At 32.6% G+C, this 21,323-nt stretch overlaps 1 protein-coding gene across 2 annotated transcripts in view; it reads right to left on the reverse strand.

The window, feature by feature from the left end:
* The window catches only part of MDGA2 (MAM domain containing glycosylphosphatidylinositol anchor 2), an 852,594-nt gene that overhangs the window by 27,405 nt on the left and 803,866 nt on the right, over positions 1–21,323 (reverse strand). For both annotated transcript variants that reach the window (XM_023255671.2, XR_002743071.2), the window contains exons 11-14: positions 17,912–18,089; positions 13,850–13,870; positions 3,017–3,172; positions 2,404–2,562 (exon numbers count right to left, since the gene is read on the reverse strand). In XM_023255671.2, the coding sequence (XP_023111439.1) occupies positions 2,404–2,562; positions 3,017–3,172; positions 13,850–13,870; positions 17,912–18,089 (514 nt within the window). The remainder of the gene's footprint in view (positions 1–2,403; positions 2,563–3,016; positions 3,173–13,849; positions 13,871–17,911; positions 18,090–21,323) is intronic.

Genomic DNA, 21,323 nt, shown 5'->3' on the forward strand with positions numbered 1-21,323 from the left:
GAGTCTAAGGAATATCTTCAAAGTGAAGAATACATCACCAACTAATGGGAAAATGAGAGTTGAGCTAATCCTACCTTTGTAATAAGATCATAATCTCATAGTAAATAAGATGGCTTGGCAATTGTATGGAGATTTATTTCCCTTCATAGGTTAGGCTGTAGTGAACCCATAACTACTGTTGTAACTTTCTAACTGCTTTTCCAAACTGTATTCTGTTTCTCCACGGTTTTACCCACTCCTATAAGATTTATTTTCCCAAATCAGAAATCTCATCATGCTTTTGTCATCTGCCCAAAATGTGTATGTCTTCCCCTAACTACTAAATTAGTTAAACATTTATGACATTCCAGTGAGTCTCTCCACAGAATGGCAAAGCAAGCAAATCCTGTCCAGCTTCCCAGATTGGTATCATGGTTCGTTATTTATCAGCTGTGACATTATGGCAAGTAAAGTAAAGTAAAATTCTCTGTATCAGTCTCCTTATCTATGATAGAGGATAATGATTTTAATGAGTACAAATGTTTATTATAATAAAAGAAATAATCCATGACGTGTTAGGAATAGTGACCGACATTAGCTATTACTTTATTATTGCTATTTGAGATTCAAAGTAACCTAAGGTTAAGAGTGTCTACCATCTGAGATTTCATATATATTATCCTATTTAGCATGAACTACAAATTTTTGAAATAGGAATTAATATTTCCATTTTACACACGAGGAGATCATGATCCAGGTGTTTTAAGTGAATTCTCTGCATTCTTAAAGTAAGCTACAGCCAAGTTCCAGCCCAGATTTCTTGATTTTACCCTCAGAGGACTTTTCATTGCACAAGTTTGGCCTTCCTGGTGTATTACCTAGTGCTCCACTGTGAAAAATACTGGTTAATAGTGCTGGCAATGAGTTTACGACCCAGCATAACCAGTTCCTTGCAATTCAAACAAACTCTCTGGGACTCAGTTTTTTTTTCTGCTTTAAAAAATGGACAGTGATGTTATGCTCATATTTTTAAACTGATCAAGAGGATTACTTCACTTAAATAGTACAGTAACTGGCATCTATCATGTGCACGATTGTGTTAGTTTATGTAATTATATATTTTTAGTTTTGTTCATTTACATCAAAACATTTAATGTCATCCTAGCTTTCCACATTTTATTTCCTCACTATCAGTGCCTTAATCTGCCCTGTGCTCATTTCTGTCCATTGAAAATGTAACCTTCTTTCAGAGAGAGATGTTTTCCTTTGTCCCGAAGCATTGCTTTATTCTTCTGCTAGATACAGACCCACAACCCCTTGTCCAAGCTCTGTGGTGATAGATGCTTCACCATTCAGAATTTTGTCTTATTTTAGAAAGGTAAAAGAATGCCTATCTTATGGATTACATGATAGTCTCTGGAACAATCTGGAACAGAATCTTATAATCAAACATAGTCATATTTTTGCTGCTAATAAGATAAATGTTCACACTTATTTAGATAAATAAAGTTTATAAACAAGCTCAGATTATTTCGGGTCATATATTCCAACACATGGAGATCAGATAGCATGTGTTGCCAAATAATTAAATTAAAACATATTGTGATCAGTTTGATTTTATAATTGTGCATAAAGACATGTAGACCTGTATGATCTCTCCCCACCTCCCGCAGCAGTTTTGCTATGTTGTCTGTAAGGCTATGTGGTATGAGGACATTCTTAGATCCTACTAGGTATGCTAGGCATACTTTATAAACAAGAAAATATCATCCCAGTATTCCAAATGCAAAGACAGTGCTAAAGGTATTTATCTTCCAAATATGGCAATACCTCTTTTCATGGTCATTAATATACACTGAGTCATTATTTGAGCAAGTTTCTTTGAAAAGAAGCTGCTTAAATTATACTGCTATTAATTCCACAATAAGATCGCATCAAGAATTTAACTCTGGTCTGTGTGAATTAGGATTCTAGAGGGGTAGGTAATGCTCCAAAAGTTCAAATTTGAATCTAAAATTTGAAAATTAGGACACGATAGGGGAACATTCTTAGCCTCTTAATTTGCAATTTGAAGGTATGTAATTTAAAAGTCAGTGATAACAGGGGTGCCTGAGTGGCTCAGTCAGTTAAGCGTCTGACTTTGGCACAGGTCATGGTATCATGGTTTGTGAGGTCAAGCCCCATGTAAGGCTCTGTGTTGACAGCTCAGAGCCTGGAGCCTGCTTCGGATTCTGTGTCTCCTTCTCTCTCTGCCCCTCCCCTGCTCACATTCTGTCTCCCTCTCTCCCAAAAATAAACAGACATTAAAAAAAAAAAAGTCAATGATGATATTCTTTGACTAAAATTGATTTCATGCTGTGTCTTGGTAAACATTTTTTCTTATGATTTACTTTAGAAGAAACATAATAATTCTTGCCAGCTCACCTATATGTTGTCCATACATGTGATAAAAGAAGCTGAAACAATATGCAGTGTTCGTGGGGCCATAAGGGTTTTTAGGAGCTATGCTGAAAACAGGGCTGAGAAGTCGGGCCTTTTCACCTTCCAGTCTGGGTCGAGATGTCTCAATGTACATATAAAAACCTTTAAAAAGACAACATAAATGTTTAGACAAATTATTATTAGGAGACATTAAGTTTAATCATTAAGGAGGTTTAGAGTTTTTATAAGAAGTACATTCTAGATGCACAGGAGAATTGTGATATCATTTGTGAAATCTTTATATATATAACATCAAGAATAAATGATCTACATAATGAAAGATAAAATTGCTTGAATGTACAAAAATGTTAAACAAAATAGGAATTTTAGACTTGAATTATCAAAAACATCTAATCTCTCAACTATATGTGTCTGTGAGGTCTGAGAGAAAATTAATGTCTACAAGCTTTGGAAATATATGAATTATTGAGTCTATGCATTAAAAATTTAAGGTTTTACCCCATAATCTTCAAATCTATAGCAAAGCATTCTGTGCATGTCATATTAATGGCATTTTTAGAAGTCCAAGACTGGAGTACATTTCATACCCTCATACCTTCTTTAGAGCCACTACGATCAGCATTCGGTCCTGTGTTTGGAGTGTATTTTGTATTTCTCGTTGCAGTACTTTGCTTTGTCCAGTCAAAATTATCTGTATCATCTTGGGTGAATAAACAAATGTTACCATCTTCAAATCCACAGTGAAATTCTCCTGTTAACAAATTTTAGTTAAATTAATATTAATTAAATTAATATAAACACAATATTCTTATAAAAAATTTAAAACATCATACAACAATAATAATGCAAGATTTCAATAATGGCACCAGGGCCATGATAGTGCAAAAGAGTATGACTAAACATGAAACCATTTCAATTTTAATAAAGAGAAAGATAATCTTGATGTATATAAACCAGTAATATCTTAAACCCAAGTCATTTTCCTCTGAAATATCTAAATAACTAAAATTTAACTATGGCTGAAGACTTTTCCCAACTTTTTAAAAAAATTTTTAATGTTTATTTATTCTTAAGAGAGAGAGAGAGTGAGAGTGAGAGCACAAGTGAGGGAGGGGCAGAGAGAGGGAGACACAGAATCTGAAGCAGGCTCCAGGTCTCTGAGCTGTCAGCATTTACCCTGATGTGGGGCTCGAACCCATGAGCCATGAGATCATGACCTGAGCCAAAGTCGGACACCTAACCAACTAAGCCATCCAGGCTCCCCATGACATTTCTCAACTTTCATTTTTCAAGTATAAGAACAACACAAACAAAACAAAATTGTCAATTATAAAATTATCTTTATTAATTTACCTGACAACACTTTAAAGCTGTATACCTTGAAGTTATAATTTTTCACACCATCTCTGGAGATGCTTTCACATAGAAGCACTTGCAGAAATGGAAGTTTACTTAGGGGAAGGTAATAGCAAAATATTTTAAAAAGTAGTTATCTTTTATGTTTTTTTTAAATGTGAATTTGGCAGATGGTTGAAATTCACTAGAAATAAAAAAAATGAAAAGAATTTAAGAAGACTGTGGAAGGCCTGGGATTTCCTGGATGCCTGCCACATGCTAAGTTCAGACCCAACAAAAAGTTCGGAGAGAGTTTTCTTCCTGTAATGAGGGTAGGCAGGAGTAACCTTTCTAGGTATCAAGGTTTTTCTTACTGAGATGTACCCTGCTTGAAATACAGGAGACAATAAAGGAGATAATAATGTCAACTAGACACAAAACTAAAATTATCTAAATAGAGAAATATTAAACATAGTTTATATATTTCATTCAAACCCATAAAACCTCTATGAAATCACAGGAATACTAACTCATGAGGCTCACCGAAGAGAAAACTTTGACTAAGTTGCGATAGTAAATGATGAAGTCAAAACCCAGTTCAGATTCCCTGGAATTCATAAAGATAGAAGAATCTAACAAACAGAGATTCTTGTTTTTCCCGCATCAGTGAGTTAGACTTATCAGACAGCTATCCCTGGAAGTGGAGCCCTTGAAGTTGGAATCATGCCCCTGAATTAATCTGTGTGTTTCTATACACTAACAATGAAGCATCTGAAAAAAAAAAAAAAAAAACAAAAAAAGAAGAAAACCATCCCATTTACAGTAGTATCAAAAAGAATAAAATACTTAGGAACCAACTTAACTGAGGGAGGGATGAAAGACATATGCATTGAATACATTGATAAAAGAAATTTAAAAAGACAAAATAAATGGAAATATCCTATGTTCATAGATTAGAAGATTTAATGTTAAAATATCCATATTACTAAGGTGGTCTATAGATTCAATGCAATCCTTATGAAAATACCAATGGCACTTTTTTTATTAAAGTAGAAAAAAATTTTTAAAATCCATATGGAATCATGAAAGACCTTGGACTGCCCATAGAGCTGTGAGCAGGAACAGAGCTGGAGGCATCACAGTGAATAATTTTAAATAATAAAATATTATATATATACATATATATATATTTAAAATAATAAAACATACAGATATATTTTTATATATTATATACATTTCATTATTTAAAATTATTCAGTGTGATGCCTCCAAATCTTAAGAAAAAGAAAGTTATCCTGCCAGTTGCAACAATATGGATGAAACTGGAAGACATGCTATGTAAAATAAGCCAGACATAGAAAAAAAAGACCCTACATAATATCACTTGCATGTGGAATCTAAAAAAAAGTCAAAATACAGAGAAGCAGAAAGTAATAGTGGTCTTTATCAGGGGCAGGTAGGGGGAAAATGAAAAGACACTGGCTAAAGAGTACAAAGTTGCAGGCATGTAGGATGAATAACTCTAGATATGATGACTGTACAGCATGATGATTACAGATAATAATATTGTATCATATACTAGAAATGCACTGAGAGTAGAGGTCATTACACACACACAAATGTAACTATGTGTCGAGATGATATGTTAATTAACTTGACTGTAGTAGTCATTTTACTATGTACCGTGTACCCCTGAATAGGGACACCAATTCCTTACACAGTCGAAAATTCATATATAACTTTTGACTTCCCAGAAACTTAACTAGTTAACTTAAGTAGTTGACTGGAAGCCTTACCAATAACATAAAGAGTCAATTAATACATGTTTTATATGTTATATGTTTTATGTACTGTAGCCTTCTAATAAAATAAGTTAGAGAAAAGAAAATTAAGAAAATCACAAGAGAAAATGCATCTACAATGTGGATTTTTAAAAAATCCATATAATAAGTGGACTTGCATAGTTTAAACCCGTGCTGTTTGAGGGTAATATACATTTACATATATATATAGAGAGAGAAAGTATATATATATGTGTGTGTATATATATATATATATATATTATTTTACAACTTAAATATATGCAGTTTTTATTTATAAAAAGAATAAAATAAAAAAAGAGTATGGTACTGCCATAAAAACATAACAGACAAATGGGAAGAATAGAGAGCCAAGAAAGAATTCTATGTATATGCAGCCAAATTATCTTGACGAAAGAGCCAGGAACACACAACGGGGAAAGAAAAGACTTTTCAAAAATTTTGCTGGAAAACTGGACATCCATATGCAAAAGAATGAAAGTGGGCCCTTATCTCACACAATACATAAAAATAAATTCAAAAGGGATCAAATACTTTAATGTAAGACCTAATACTGTTAAACTCCTAGAAGAAAACATAGGGAAAAACTTTCATGACATTAGTCTTGGTAATGATATTTTGGATATGACAGCAAAAAACACAAGCTACAAAAGCAAAAATAAGCAAACAGAAATACATCAAACTAGAAAGCTTCTGCACAGCAAAAGAAACAACAGAGTGAAAAAGGCCACCTTTTTATATAAGGAAATCTTAGAACTCAATAGCAAAAAAAAGAACCTGATTAAAAAATAAGGAAAAAACTTGGATAAACATTGCTCCCAAAAGATATATAGATGGGGCCAATAAGTACACAAGTAGCTCAACATTACTAATTATCAAGGAAATGCAAATCAAAATCCCAGTGAGGTATCACTTCACACCTGTTAGGATGGCAATTAAAAAAATAACAAGCATTGCCAAGCATGTGGAAATATTGGAACCCTTGTACACTGTTATGGGAATGTAAAATGGTACAGGCAGTAAGGAAAACAGTAAGGAGTTTCCTCAAAAATTAAAAATGAAACTACCATATAATTCAGCAATCTTATTTCTGGGTCTCTATCAAAAAAATTGCAACCATTTTTTTTAATGTTTATTTTTGAGAGAGACAGAATGAAAGCAGGAGGAGGGGCAGAGAGAGACATAATCCAAAGCAGACTCCAGGCTCAGCTGGCAGCAAAGATCCTGACATGGGGCTCGAGCTCACAAATGTGAGATCATGACCTGAGCGAAAGATGGATGCTTAATCGACTGAGCTACCCAGATTCCCCCAAAATTGCAACCATTATCTCAAGGAGAGAATTGTACTCCCATGTCCATTACAGCACATTTCACAATAACCAAAATATAGAAGTAACCTAAGTGCCCATCAATGGATAAATGGGTAAAGGAGATGTGGTATATACATACAATGGAATATTATTCAGCCTTAAAGAAGAAAAACTTCCCATATGTGACAACTCTAATTAACCTGGAGGACATTATACTAAGTGAATTAAGCAAATCCTAGAAGAACAAATACTGCATGATTACACTTATGAGGTATCTAAAAGATCCAAATGCATAGAAGCAGAGAGTAGAATGGTGGTTTTCAGGGGCTGGAGGAAGATGAAAATGGGGAGATAGTGGTCAAAAGATATAAATTTTCAGTTCTGCAAGATGAGTCAGTTCTAGAGATCTGCTGTACAACATTATGCCTGTATATAACAATATTATATTGTATATTCAAACATTATTAGGAAGGTGGATCTCAGGTTAAGTGTTCTAATCACAATTTAAAAAAGAAAGAGAAAAGCAAGGAAAGAAGGGAGGGAGGAAGGCTGGAAACCGGTAGGTAGGTAGGTAGGTGGAAGGAAGGAAGGAAGGAAGGAAGGAAGGAGGAAGGAAGGAAGGAGAAGTAGAAAGAAAACTATTGGCATACACATTTAAAAAGTAAACAGAAACTCTCCCTTTGAATTTAAGGAATAAGTTTTTGTTTTATTTTGTTTTTGTTTTCAGATTCAAGACTTGCTGTACTTCTTTGTGTTTATTTATATTCCATGTTATGAATAGGAATATTGATAGGGAGCATAAGCATTTAGTGAATTCTAAATCAGTACATTTCTGGATAAACAATATCCCATATAAAATATTTTCTAGCACGTCTTTACACCATGGATCTTGTACTAAAGAAGACAGGACTGCCTGAGTCTAACAATTGAGATCTAACGTTGGTGACAGCAGGGTAGCTACATGCGTCGATTCGTTTCTTTAAATGTTTTTTAGGCACGACAGGGGATTCCTTTAGCTACTATTCTGGAGTTGTAATAAAGCAATCCCTGATTTTAAATGTTTTCAGTTGTTTAACTACATATTGTATACACACAAAGAAAATGTCCAAAAACAAAAGTAAAACTTCAGGATTTGTTTATAAATCTGGTGCCAAATCTTTTTATGTTATTTAAAATTATATATAATGAATTTTTATAAGGACATTTAAACATATCTTTTGTGTAATTTAGCCTTGTTTCAAAAAAAAAAAGAAAACTTGCCTACAAAAACAAAAGTTTTTAAAACCTGAAAATTTAAGTCTCTCATAGGAAAATTAAGCAAAAATACAGCTTATAAGAACCTAATACATGTCTATAATTTTAGATACACCTAAAAGGCTGATTTTATAGATGACACAAGTTGTTCACAGTACGATTTAAGACTACAATAATTCATATTGGACAAAGATACAGAAGTAATCTTAATAGTTCTTCATTACTTCTGTAGACATACATCTACAGTGAAGAAACCTATTACTGGAGAGATTTTATAAAAAATAGAAAAAGTGGAAAAAAGACACCATTTTGGACTATAATAATCCTATAATTATCCTGTCATTATATGTTAAGTAATTATGTAAAAAGCTATTCATTAAAAAGTTTATTGGAATAAGAAATATCTTGATAATGAAAAAGCCTCAGTCTGTAAAAATTTATAAAAAGTCAGTATTATATTAAATATTAAAAGATATCATAAAATAAGAAAGTAATATAGGGTGCCTGGGTGGCTCTGTCAAGTCGGGTGTCCGACGTTGGCTTGGGTCATGATCTCATGGTTCATGGGTTCAAGCCCCACGTCGGGTTCTGTGCTGACAGCTCAGAGCCTAAAGTCTGCTTTGTGGATTCTGTCTCCCTCTCTCTCTGCCCCTGCACAGCTCATTCTCTCTCTCTCTCTCTCTCTCTCTCTCTCTCTCAAAAATAAATAAAACATTAAAAAAAACCTTTAAAAAAATAAGAAAGTAATACAGTCCTAAAGACCGATCTAATCTTGAAAGTTTCACGAGATTTCTAACAACATAATTTTGGTGGTTTCAGGGGCTCCATAGAAATAAATTAATATATTTGAGATATTCTACATTACAAGGTTTCCAAAATTGTGCTTTACTTTTCAAATTCTTCTCAACATGATAAAGACAGATTAAAACTTGGGGATAAGCACCCTGATGCCCTGTAGTCCTCTAGCCCAATGACCCTCTTGTACCCACCCCAACCACTTCTTTATTTTTAACCTTATTTTTTTTTAGCTTTACTGAAATATAATTAACAACAAATATTATATATATTTAAGATATACAATGTGATGTTTTGATATACATTCTGAAATGGTCACCACAATGAAACATATTAATATATCCATTACTTCACGTATCACAAGTTACCATTGTTTTTCTTCCTTTCTTTTGGAGTTGAGAATGCTTAAGATCTACTCTCTTAGCAGATTTCAAGGATATAATACAGTATTGCTAAGCATAGTCACCATGCTGTACATTAGATCTCCAGAACTCACTCATCTAACATAACTGAAAGATTATATACCCTTTGACCAACATCTCCCCATTTCTCCTTCCCTTTTGCTCCTGGCAGCCACCATTCTACACTCCGCTTCTGCGTTTAACTATTTTAGATTCCCTGTAAATGATATTATGCAGCATTTGTCCTTCTGTGTTTGGCTTATTTTATTTAGCATAATAAACTGAATTCATTGGAGTTGTCTCAAGTGGCAGAATAACATTCTTTTTAAAAGCTGTTTAATATTCTCCATTTGCTTTATCCATTAATCCATTGACAGACACTTAGATCATTTCCATTTTGTGGTTATTGTGAATAATGCTACCATGAACATGGCATTGCAGATATTTCATCAAGACGACATTTTATTTCCTTTGGATATTTACCTAGAAGTGAGATTGCTGGATCATTTGGTAATTCTATCTTTAATTTTTGGGGAACCTCTACACTGTTTTCTTTAAAAAAATTTAATGTTTATTTTTGAGACAGAGAGACAGACAGAGAGACAGGGAGAGGGAGAGAATGAGAGGCGGAGGGGCAGAGAGAGAGGAAGACAGAATCTGAAGCAGGCTCCAGGCTCTGAGTTGTCACCACAGAGATGGATGCAGGGCTCAAACTCAAGAACTGCATATCATGACCTGAGCCGAAGTCAGACACTTAACTGACTGAGCCATCCAGGAGACCCTACACTGTTTTCTATAAAGGCTGTAGCAATTTACATACCCACCAACAATGTAAATGGTTAAAGAAACTGTCCCTTCCCTATTGTATGTTCTTGGTACTCTTGTCAAAAATAAGTTGATTGGAAATTCACACATTTATTTGTGAGTTCTCTACTTTGTTCTATAGGTCTAAATGACAGTTTTTATGCCAGTACCATTCTCCTTTGATTACTGTAGCTTTGTGATGTATTTTAAAATCAGGAAGTACGATGTGTTCAGCTTTATTTTTCTTGCTCAACATTACATTAGCTATTTGGGATCCTTAATGGTTCTGTATGCATTTTAACATTGTTTTTTGTATTTATGTAAAGAACATCATTGACATTTTGGTAGGGATTTCACTAAATCTGTAGATTGTTTGAGAAAATATGGATATTTTAACAATATTAATTCTTCTAATCCATGAACATGGGATGTCTTTCCATTTACCTGTCTTCTCTAATTTCCTTCAACAATGTGTTATAATTTTTAATGTAGAAGTCTTTTACTTTTTTGGTTAAGTTTATTTCTAAATATTTTATTTTTATTTCTAAATATTTTATTCTTTTGTTTTTGAGTGGGATTGTTTTCTTAATTTCATCTTCAGAAAGTTCATTGTGAATATACAGAGATGTCACAGGTTTTTGTATGCTGATTTTATATCACATCACTTTACTTAATTTGTCCATTAGTTCTAACTTGGGATTGATATTTTAGAGTGGGTTATTACAATAAATTTTCTTTTTAGTTTTAAGCTGTTTTCTTGAGGTAGTGAATTTTCATGCATATGCATTCTTTGTATTATAATGCATATTTATGGTTATATATTATCTTAAGCATATGAATTTCATATATATACACATACCGTCTTGTACTTATAATCTCTAACATAAAGCAAATGAAATCCAAAAACAAACTTTCCAAAAGTTCTGAATTTTAACAATTTGCTTTTCAAAAAATTTAAAACCTCTTTACAGTGGGAAATTTCAACTCCATTGGTGAGGTACTTGTGAGATCTCAGAATTCATTTCAATTGAAATTCAACTTTTTTCTGTTTTCTTTTCAATTAACACAGTCCAATCATGGACTAAACTTCAGGTTTGGTCCAAGGGTGCCCTTCCTGAGGAACAAGACATGTATGAGAAGGGCAACTGAGCACTGCTGCTGCTCTACCAGAGGACTGCAGTTCTCTGACAACTAATCATCCTTCCTTTCAGTTCAAAAGACTAACCAAAAGAGTTTTTAAAAGACACTATAAATAGAAGGCCTTTCTCTTTTAAATTTAAAAAGTTAGTTTTTTTTAGTCTAATGAAGAATCCTACTGTGATAAATTTCATGGACTTACTCTATATAGATATTTTGGAAGTAGATACCTAGGATAAATAAATTCACCTAAAGACTATATAAGTGGTTATACACAAAAGAGCATTTAAGGTTAGTTTGATTTGTTGTCAATATAGGTCTCATATTGTATGTATTTTTATGTCAAAAACATAAAAATAATTACCCTTTTTAAAAAAATACTCTTTATAAATTATGGAAATCATTGTATGATGTTTACTAAAAAGTCTTTGTTCTAAACAATTCTAATCTTTTACCATATCGAAATTTGGTAAAATTAAAAAAGTACAGTAGTTGGGGCGCCTGGGTGGCTCAGTCGGTTAGGTGTCTGACTTCGGCTCAGGTCACGATCTGGTGGTCTGTGAGTTCTAGCCCCACACTGGGCTTTGTGCTGACAGCTCAGAGCCTGGAGCCTGTTTCAGATTCTGTGTCTCCCTCTCTCTCTGACCCTCCCTCATCATGCTCTGTCTCTGTCTCAAAGATAAATAAACGTTAAAAATTAAAAAAAAAAGTACAGTCAGTGGAAATCTTTGGTATAGAGAGTTATACTGGAAATTATTTTAAAAATAGAAAATCCAACTCATTGTTTGACTATAAAAAAAAATACTTATGAGGAAGAAGTTGGTAACTATCACCTAAAGGATACAAGCTTTTAAAAGAAACACTCAAATTCTAATTAATATTGTTCATCTTCAGGGCACATTTCTGGCTTCTGTAATGTTTGAACATCATACTCCAGACACACTGAGCTTTGCTCAGTAATTATCTGAACATGACCTTCGTTCTGATGACAGGCTTGCCTTTCCTTACCTTCTTCACCAAAGGGACCTTTACTCAATGTTCAGGACCCAATTAAAATAGCATGTCTTCTGTAAAACTTCACTTGCCAAAAAATTAATGGTACTTATTACATTGTATGGAAGTAACCTGTTAGCAAACAAAGCTCTACTGTTTATTTATGTATGCATTTTTTCCAGTAAATTGAAGCTGCTCACAAATATTTCCTGAACTGAAATATTTGTCGATTTTTCCTGTATCTAATCTTCCCATGACAACTCTTTTTAAACACTTCTACTGAAATTATAGTCAGAGAATTTACCTTCAAAAGAATTATAATCAATATAGTAATTAAATAGCAATAGTACCCTGGGTGGAAGCCAGGGAGAACCTGATTTATGCAATTAATTCATCTTGAAACTGTCGTGTTGTTCTTTTTACAAATGATCATTGAACACCTGCTAAATATAAGATGCTGTGATAGACAAAAAGATAGTGAGATAATAGCGAGAAATTAGAAACATATTTGGCTCTTAAGTATTTTATAATCTACTGGGGAATATGACAAAATAAAAAATAGCTGACCACATAGATGAAGATAAATTGTTACAGAAAATCAAATGGAGAGAATACTTAGTGCAGAAAGAAGCATTTGTGCTAAACCTTATAAGTGAACCTCAAAGACTTGAGGATATCCACATTAAAGGGTCATTGGTGAGAACAAAATGAAGTGTGCATGAAAGAAATATGAAAATAGTAAAGACCCATAAATGTATTCAGTGTTATGATTTGGATATGTGGAAATGGAGTAAAAGAGGATCTTTAGTAGAAAATAAGGTAGAAGCATGTTGTGTAGTATGGTCTTGGTGATATAATCCTTGAAAGGCCATGGTAGAAAAGGAAACATAGTAAGATGAGAAAAAAGACCTGCACATTTTCTTCAGTAAGTATAAGTAATGGAGAATATTGGATGGATGGGAGTAAGAATGTAAAGTGACTCTCCATTCTTTTATTAGCCAAGAACAATATATTCCTTAGCCAAGAACAATATATTCCTAGGCACAAAATAAAAAACACAAGTCAATCTTTAATGTGAAATATTATCAACAGGATGGTGAAGAGACTATCTTCTTCATTAAAAATGAGGATACAGATTAGTGATCCAAGAAAAATATTGATTAAACTATTTGAATACCAACTTTCTAAGTAACTATAACCTTTTACAACTGGAATGTAGAAATTTAAAAAGAAAATTAAAGAAACAAATAACACCAATATAAATGATATGCACTGCCACAAAAGATAAAAAAAAAATCCCCCAGTTAAACATATAACAAATGTTAAGTTGTTGGAAATGGCTCCCTATTTAGGAAAAATTATAAAAATCAATGATCAATGTTAAATAATTTGTCTTTATACCCGTCCATAAAAAATTAAAATTTACAATTCACATTTAACGCCAGTTTTGCTGTTTCTAAGCCATTCCATTTTAAACAAAATGTGAACAGTTGCCAAATAATCTTTGTATGCCTATGAATTTTTTATTTTTCTTAACTGTAAAATGCTGTACCATTATTAAAGTAAAAAATATACTTACTCAAATGAGGATTAACAGGAGCTACAAGAAAAGCAAAAAACTAATGTTAGCATGGCTTGAATGTCTTTTATAAATAAAGGTCTAATCAGTGTCTCATAGTTCCTTATCAAAACTTAATGATCTCCCCCACTGTGACCATGGAGAATTGTGTCTGCAATCCATTTTGTTCTAGAGGATTGAATAGAATCTACTTTGGAGCTCAGCAATAGCAGTCTCAAAGTACCCAAAAGATCAATGCTAAATAGCATGTGGGATTTGTTCATTTTTCCAAGGAATGGAGTTGCTGATCTTTTATATCTTAACCAGTGCAAAAATCCCCAGAAATCAAAACTCAGGCTGACAGTAGGCCAACCTATAATCTAGATGGTTTAACAATGAAAGCAATTATCCAACAAAGATTACATTTTAGGTTTTTTTTTTTTTTTTTTTTTTTTTTTTTTTTTTTTTTTGCAGTTATCTACTTCTGGTGAAAATAACATGGTATATATGAAAATAAGACATCCCTTATATCATGTTATTACACACACCGTAAAACAAACTGCTGTACCAGTGCTGTTTTGTCTAATTACACACACACACACACACACACACACACACACACACACACACACGGTTTTCAAATAAAAAGCAATACATTTGCATTTTTGTGCACCAGAAGACCTATTTATTTCAAAAAACTAATTGTGCTTACCATAGAAGTGACAATTGATGTCTACCTGAAGAGGAATGAGTACTTTACATTTTACTGAAACAACAAAAATATGTCTAATCCAGCAGTTAAAATGTTATCTGTGTAAAATCATTAGTCATTTATCACTTCGAGAGCAAATTTCATTCTGGATAAAATAAAGCATTACCGTAGTCTACCAGGATTACAAGAGGGAGTTACTCTAACTTGCAAAATTTGTCTGTTGTTAATTCCTAGTGTTTGCCATTAACCACTTTTGTTAAACTTGGACATTACAGGTAAAGTATGATACTCAAAAATGCACACACATACACTAAGTGTACTCATGATAATTGTTACATGAGTACACTGACATCAGTTTTAACAAAGTGAATTAGTTTCTCAAGTATTTTTACTATTTCTTACAGAAGACAGATTATTTCTATTAACTTTATTTTTCTCATTGTTTTCTCCATTGTAAATATGAAATGCACAATATAGAGAAGGGACTATATATCTGCTAGTTCCACTGAAGTGAAGAAAAATAATTATTTTTTGCAAGATATCAATATATTATCTTTCAAAAATTAATTAGTAAAAAATTAAAATTATTTCATAATTAATAATATGAAAGTTTAATTTGTCTATGTATTATCTCACAAAGAAGTAAATATCTTTGAATTATAATTTAGTTCTAAAAACTATGTCATATCTACAGTTAACCTATGACCAGACTGAGTTTTAATTGAGTCTTCTGCTACAATATTATTAGTCACCAAATTTACTGTAAGTAGCAGATTTAACCTTGTGAAAATTTGCCATTCTAAATTCTAAATATTGCAGTCAGTCCATTTTGCTTCTCTTTTCAATTGAACTTTCATGTGTGATTTTTTATAAATGCCTAGATACCATTTAAGTAAACTTTACCCAAATCTATATTATATAAAATAAATTTTAATTAAAATGTTTAAGATTTTAATAAGTATGCCTAAGAATGTAAAAATAATTAAAGTTGAAACTACAATAATATCTATTCTCCAGATTTATTTTCCATTTTAGTCTGTTGCCTTAGAGTTTTCAATAAAACTACTGAGGTTTTAAAGACTTTTTTTCTCTATATCTCTTTAAGGAAAGTCATATAATTTCTAAATATAGCAAAGCAACATGGATCCTCTGTCATGACAGGGTGAACTAACCCCAGTTCTATTCAGAATTTGTCATATCATAGTTGTTTAACTCTGTTTAACTGAAACTTTCTGGGTCCTAATATCTTCATTTTTTACATGAATGGATATTAATGCATTGTTTCTAATGACCATATTAAGTAGTCTATAGTTTTATAACTTAGGGACAGGGAACATAAAATTAAATAAAAGGAGATAATAATTCATAATTTATAAGACATATAAAATTAAAATTTTAGAAAAAATATATTGAGATGCTATCTAATTGTGTGTCCAATGGGATCATGGAGGTTATTACAGAATAACAATTGTTATAGCCACTAAAATTTACTTATTTTTAATTTATTTTGAGAGAGAGTGAGAGAGGGAGGATGCGTGAATGGGAGAGGGGCAGAGAGAGAGAGAGAGAGAGACAGAATTCCAAGCAGGCTCTGTGCTGACAGTGAGCCTGACACGGGGCTGCATCTCACGAACTGCGACACCATGATATTATTGTTATTATTATCCTGTTAATATTCTATTTTATATTGTATATCTTTTTCAGTGAAAACTGAATATATCTAATTGATGAAAAAAGAGTGAAGAAAAGTGATTTCATGTGAAAAGCAATTCTAATGAGTTTTTTTAAGTTAATTTCTTTTGAGAGAAAGAGAGAGACAGTGAGAGAGTGTTCACACATGTGCAAGCAGTGGAGGGGCCGACAGAGAGGGAGAGATAGAATCCCAAGCAGGCTCCATGCTGTCAGCACAGAGCCCAACACAGTGCTGGATCTCACGAACTGGGAGACCATCACCTGAGCTGAAATCAAGAATTGGATGCTTAACTGACTGAGCCACCCAGGTGCCCCAAATCCAATGAGTTTTTTTTTAATAATTTCACTGTATTTTTTACTTTTGATAGTATTCACTGTTTCCCTCTTAAGTAGGAAAAAATCTGCCTAATGCTAAACTGAATGGAGAACTTCAACCACAAAAAACTACATTCTATTAGTTTTTAATTCAAGCCCTGGTAATCAATGATAAAAAGAATAATATTTCACTAAAGTAATAAAATAAATATGAAATACGAATCATTCAACTCTGAAAAACACTGACAGTTCTAGAGGTAGCCACTGAATATTATAAATTTCAACTGAAAAATTCACATAAACTTCAGTCAATAAAATATTAATCTGTTTCACCAACATACACACCAAAACACTCACATACATTTAGCTATTTTTAACATTAGCAATCTAAAAGAAAAAAATGACCAAAAAAATAACCTAGGATGTACTTCAATAGATGAATGGATCAACAGACTGCAATATGGCTGTACAATGCGATATTAAGCAATAAAAAGAAATGCACTATCGAGCCTCAGACATGGAAAAACCTTTTAAGGCATATTGCTAAATGAAATAAGTTAGTTTGAAAAAGCTATATGCTGCATTATTCCAAGTATGCAACACTCAAGAAAAAGCAAAACTACGGACAATAAAAAGATCACTGGTTGTCAGGATTGGAGGGCGTGGGTGGGGATGGATAAACAAGGGGAGCACAGGGGACCCACAGGGCAGTGAGCCTCTTCTGTATCATACTGTGATGATGAATAAATAATATTATCTACTTATCACAATTAATGTAATTGTCCAACACAAATAATTTTAAACCCTAATGCAAACTATTTGTCGCTTTAACAATACGTCTATATTCTTTAATCAATTGTACAAGGTGTACCATGCTAAAGAAAGATGTTAATAATAGGGGAAACTGTGTTGGGGGAAAAGGACATACATGGAAGCTCTCTATACTTCCTGTTCAATTGCTTGTGAATCTAGAAATTCTCTAAAAAATCAAGTCCATCAATTAAAAACCAAGCATTGGTAATATTTGCTAATTTCTTAATGACAAATTTTAAAGCCATTAAGAATTTGAAAAAATATGCAAAATTATTGCATCATAACTTATGGGATAGAAAATAAAAGGACACTGTTGGCATTATCACAGAGATTCAATGTTAACTAAAATATTATTCGACATCTCTACATTTAAAACAAATATTACAATACATGATGATTTAGTTTTCTGTTTTCTCTTTTTGTTGCTTGGCTGATGACCCAGAAGGTCAATATGCTAAATTTTAGTTTATGTCCAAATTTAGTAGATAGTTGCATTGTACATATTCCAGACACCTTAATATGCAAAAAAATACTTATAAAGTACTACTTACCACTATATTTGATGACACGGATTGTTGAATCTCCTTCACCAAATTTGGTGAGAGGAGTCAGTCGGACTTCATAAGCCTCTGGTTTAATTAGCTCAGTCAAGTTATATGTAATTAGTTCTCCCTTTTGAATATTTCCATTTATTTTAATCTCCTGTTCCCACCAACGCTGCTGTCCAGCCTGAAATCAAAGGAATTAGGTAATAATGTTCCCAATATTTTCTTCAGAGATATTTACTATGTTCAAGAAAGCTTTCTAAAATTTTATTAAATAAAAAAGTGTATTATATTGTACCTTTATATTTACATTATATTGTACATTATATTATATTCAAGTTTCTAGAATAAGCAACAAATTTGGTAGATATTTCCACACAGATGGTTGCAGATAATTACCAAATTATCACAGAATACCCTGGCTGATTAAACAGATTTAATATGCCATCTTATTAAGAGTCAGAAGATAAAACAATAGTGTCTATTGCTGTCTCAATCTGAAGCTTAGAGAGATACAAGTTTACTTTTTTTTCTTTATTAAAGTTTTTATTTAAATTCCAGTTAGTTAACATACAGTGTAATATTAGTTTCAGGTGTACAATATAGTGATTCAACTCTTCCATACATCACCCAGTGCTCATCACATGTGCCCTCCTTAACCCCCAGCACTCATTTCACCCTTCCCCCCACCCACCTCCCCCATGGTAACCATCAGTTTCTTCTCTATAGTTAAGAGTCTGTTTTATGGTTTGCCTCTCTTTTTTCCCTTTTGCTTGTTTGTTTTGACTCTTAAATCCTACATATGAGTGAAATCATACGGTATTTGTCTTTCTCTGACTCATTTCACTTAGCATAATATTCTCTAGCTCCATGTATGTCACTGCAAATGGCAAGATTTCATTCTTTTTATGGCTGAGTAATATCTCATAGAGTATATACACTAAGTCTTCCGAACATCAACTGATCTTCTTTGACAAACAAGCAAAGACAATACATGTGGAGCAGAAACAACCTTTTCGGCAAACGGAGATGTAATGTTGGGCATCCATATGCAAAATACTGAATCTAAATACCAACTTTATACTTTTCATGATATTTAACTAAAAATGTATCACATACATGTCGAACATAAAACTACAAAGCTACTAGAAGGTAAAATAGGAGAAAATCTAAATGACCATGGGTTTGGCAACAACTTTTTAGATATAATACCAAAGTACAATCTAGGAAAGAAATAATTGATAAGCTGGACTTCTTTGAATTAGAAATTTCTACCCTACAAAAGATATTACCAAGACTATTGAAAGACAAGAACAGACTAGGAGAATATATCTGCAAAAGGCACATCCAAAATATATAAAGATCTCTCAAAATTCAAGAGTAAGAAAACAAATAACCCAATTAAAAAATGGTCCACGGATCTTAACAGAAAAGATGTTCTACACTGTATGTTATCATAGAAATGCAAACCAAAACAATGAGATGCCTCTTCAAACCTATCAAAAGAGTCAAATTCCAGAACACTGACAACAGCAAATATTGGTGAGGCTGTGGATCAAAAGTAACTCTTATTCATTGCTGGTGGGAATGCAAAATGATATAACCAATTTGGAGGATAGTTTTGGTTTGTCTGTCTGTTTGTTTGTTTTATTTACAAAACTAAACATACCCTTATCATATAATCAAGCAATTATGTCCCTTGGTATTTACTCAAAGGGGCTGAAAATACATCTGCACAAAACTCTTTCCATGGATGTCTATAGCAGTTTTATTCACAACGAGCAAAACTTGGAAGATACCAAGATGTCCTTTAGTAGATGAAAGGACAAATACACTGTGCTACAACCAGACAATGGATATTACCAGTGCCAAAAAGAAATGAGCAATTAAGACATGAAAATACATAGAGGAAACTTAAGTGCATACACTAAATGGAAGAAACCAATCTGAAAAGGCTACATACTGAGTGATTCCAACTGTATGACACTCTGGAAAAGGTAAAATTATGGAGACAGTAAAAAGATCAGTGGTTGCCAGGAGTTCGGGGAAGGGAGAGATACATAATCTGAGCACAGAGAATTTGGGGGGGGGGCAGTGAAACTACTCTGCTTGATGATATAATGGTGGATACATGTCATTATAAACCCACAAAATGTGAACCCCAATGTAAATTATGGACTTTGGCTGATAACAGTGGATCCGTGTAAGTTAATCAATTGTAACAAATGTACCACTCTGTTGTGGGATGTTGTTACTTGTAGAGGCTATGCCTGTCCTGGGGCAGGGGGTATATGGAGGAGAATCACTGAATCTTCTGCTCAGTATTACAATGAACTTAAAACTACTCTAAAGGAATAAAGTCTTTAAAAAAAATCTGTTGTGTCACTTCATAATTTTCTTTTCTTTGCATACATTTTCAGTTTTTTAAATTCATATAAGTAGCGTAAATATAGTTACCTTATAAACATGTACCTGATATTTTTATATCTGAAGTCTATAGTATCCTTGTTCTTGGCACTTTTCTCTTTGTATTATCTTGCTTATTTTTAACTGTATGTTGACCATGTGACTAAAACCACTATTTATGGGGTTCTTTGCAGTCTAAAATACAGATATATTCCTTTAGAGATATGCCTTTGTTTCTGACACAATCCTATGCACATCAACAGTATGGTTCACTTTTATTTTCACAGATTAAAGTGGAGGTGATCCCTTGCTTTGGGAAGACCTTGTGTTTTGAATCCTGCTTGCTTCACCATGCCAAGTTATAAGATTCAAAGTTCAAGTTTGTCTGGCTTGGTGAGCAGCTGAAGGCAAAAGCAATTTGAGTGGGACATTCCAATTAAAATACTTTGATTTTCCATTTTCCCTTACATTTGTACCTAGTAATATATATACGCACATATACATATATAATTAAATGTACATATAGATATTTTGCATATATTTATATATTTGCTTGTTTTCTGAGTGTGGGTTAGTTTTAATTATATAGCCTAATCTGCTATGTTTCTGGAAATGTAAATCTCAAACATGCCATTATAGCAGGATAGAAAAATGACAAATAAAATTATGGAATAAAACAGAAAGCTTTTATATATATACTTGTGGGGATTTTCACATAGATGACAGAAAAAGATATATCATCAAATTGGTATGTATATGGAAAAAAACATGAATTTGATGTCTACCTCACATCTTACATAGAAAAAGTCTCTGGAAATCAAATAAGACTTAAATCTAAAAGGCAAAAGTTTAACCATTTAGAAAAAAATACAGAAGAATGTCATTATGACTTCAAGTAAGACATTCCTTTCTGAAACAGAATAGAAAAGCACACTTAGTAAAGGAAAATACTGATAAATTAGGCAAACTTAAATTTGAAGTTAATATTAAATTTAAAATTTTGATATACAAA

This window comes from Felis catus, chromosome B3, assembly GCF_018350175.1.
Source record: "Felis catus isolate Fca126 chromosome B3, F.catus_Fca126_mat1.0, whole genome shotgun sequence".
In the NCBI taxonomy this organism is placed as follows: domain Eukaryota; kingdom Metazoa; phylum Chordata; class Mammalia; order Carnivora; family Felidae; genus Felis; species Felis catus.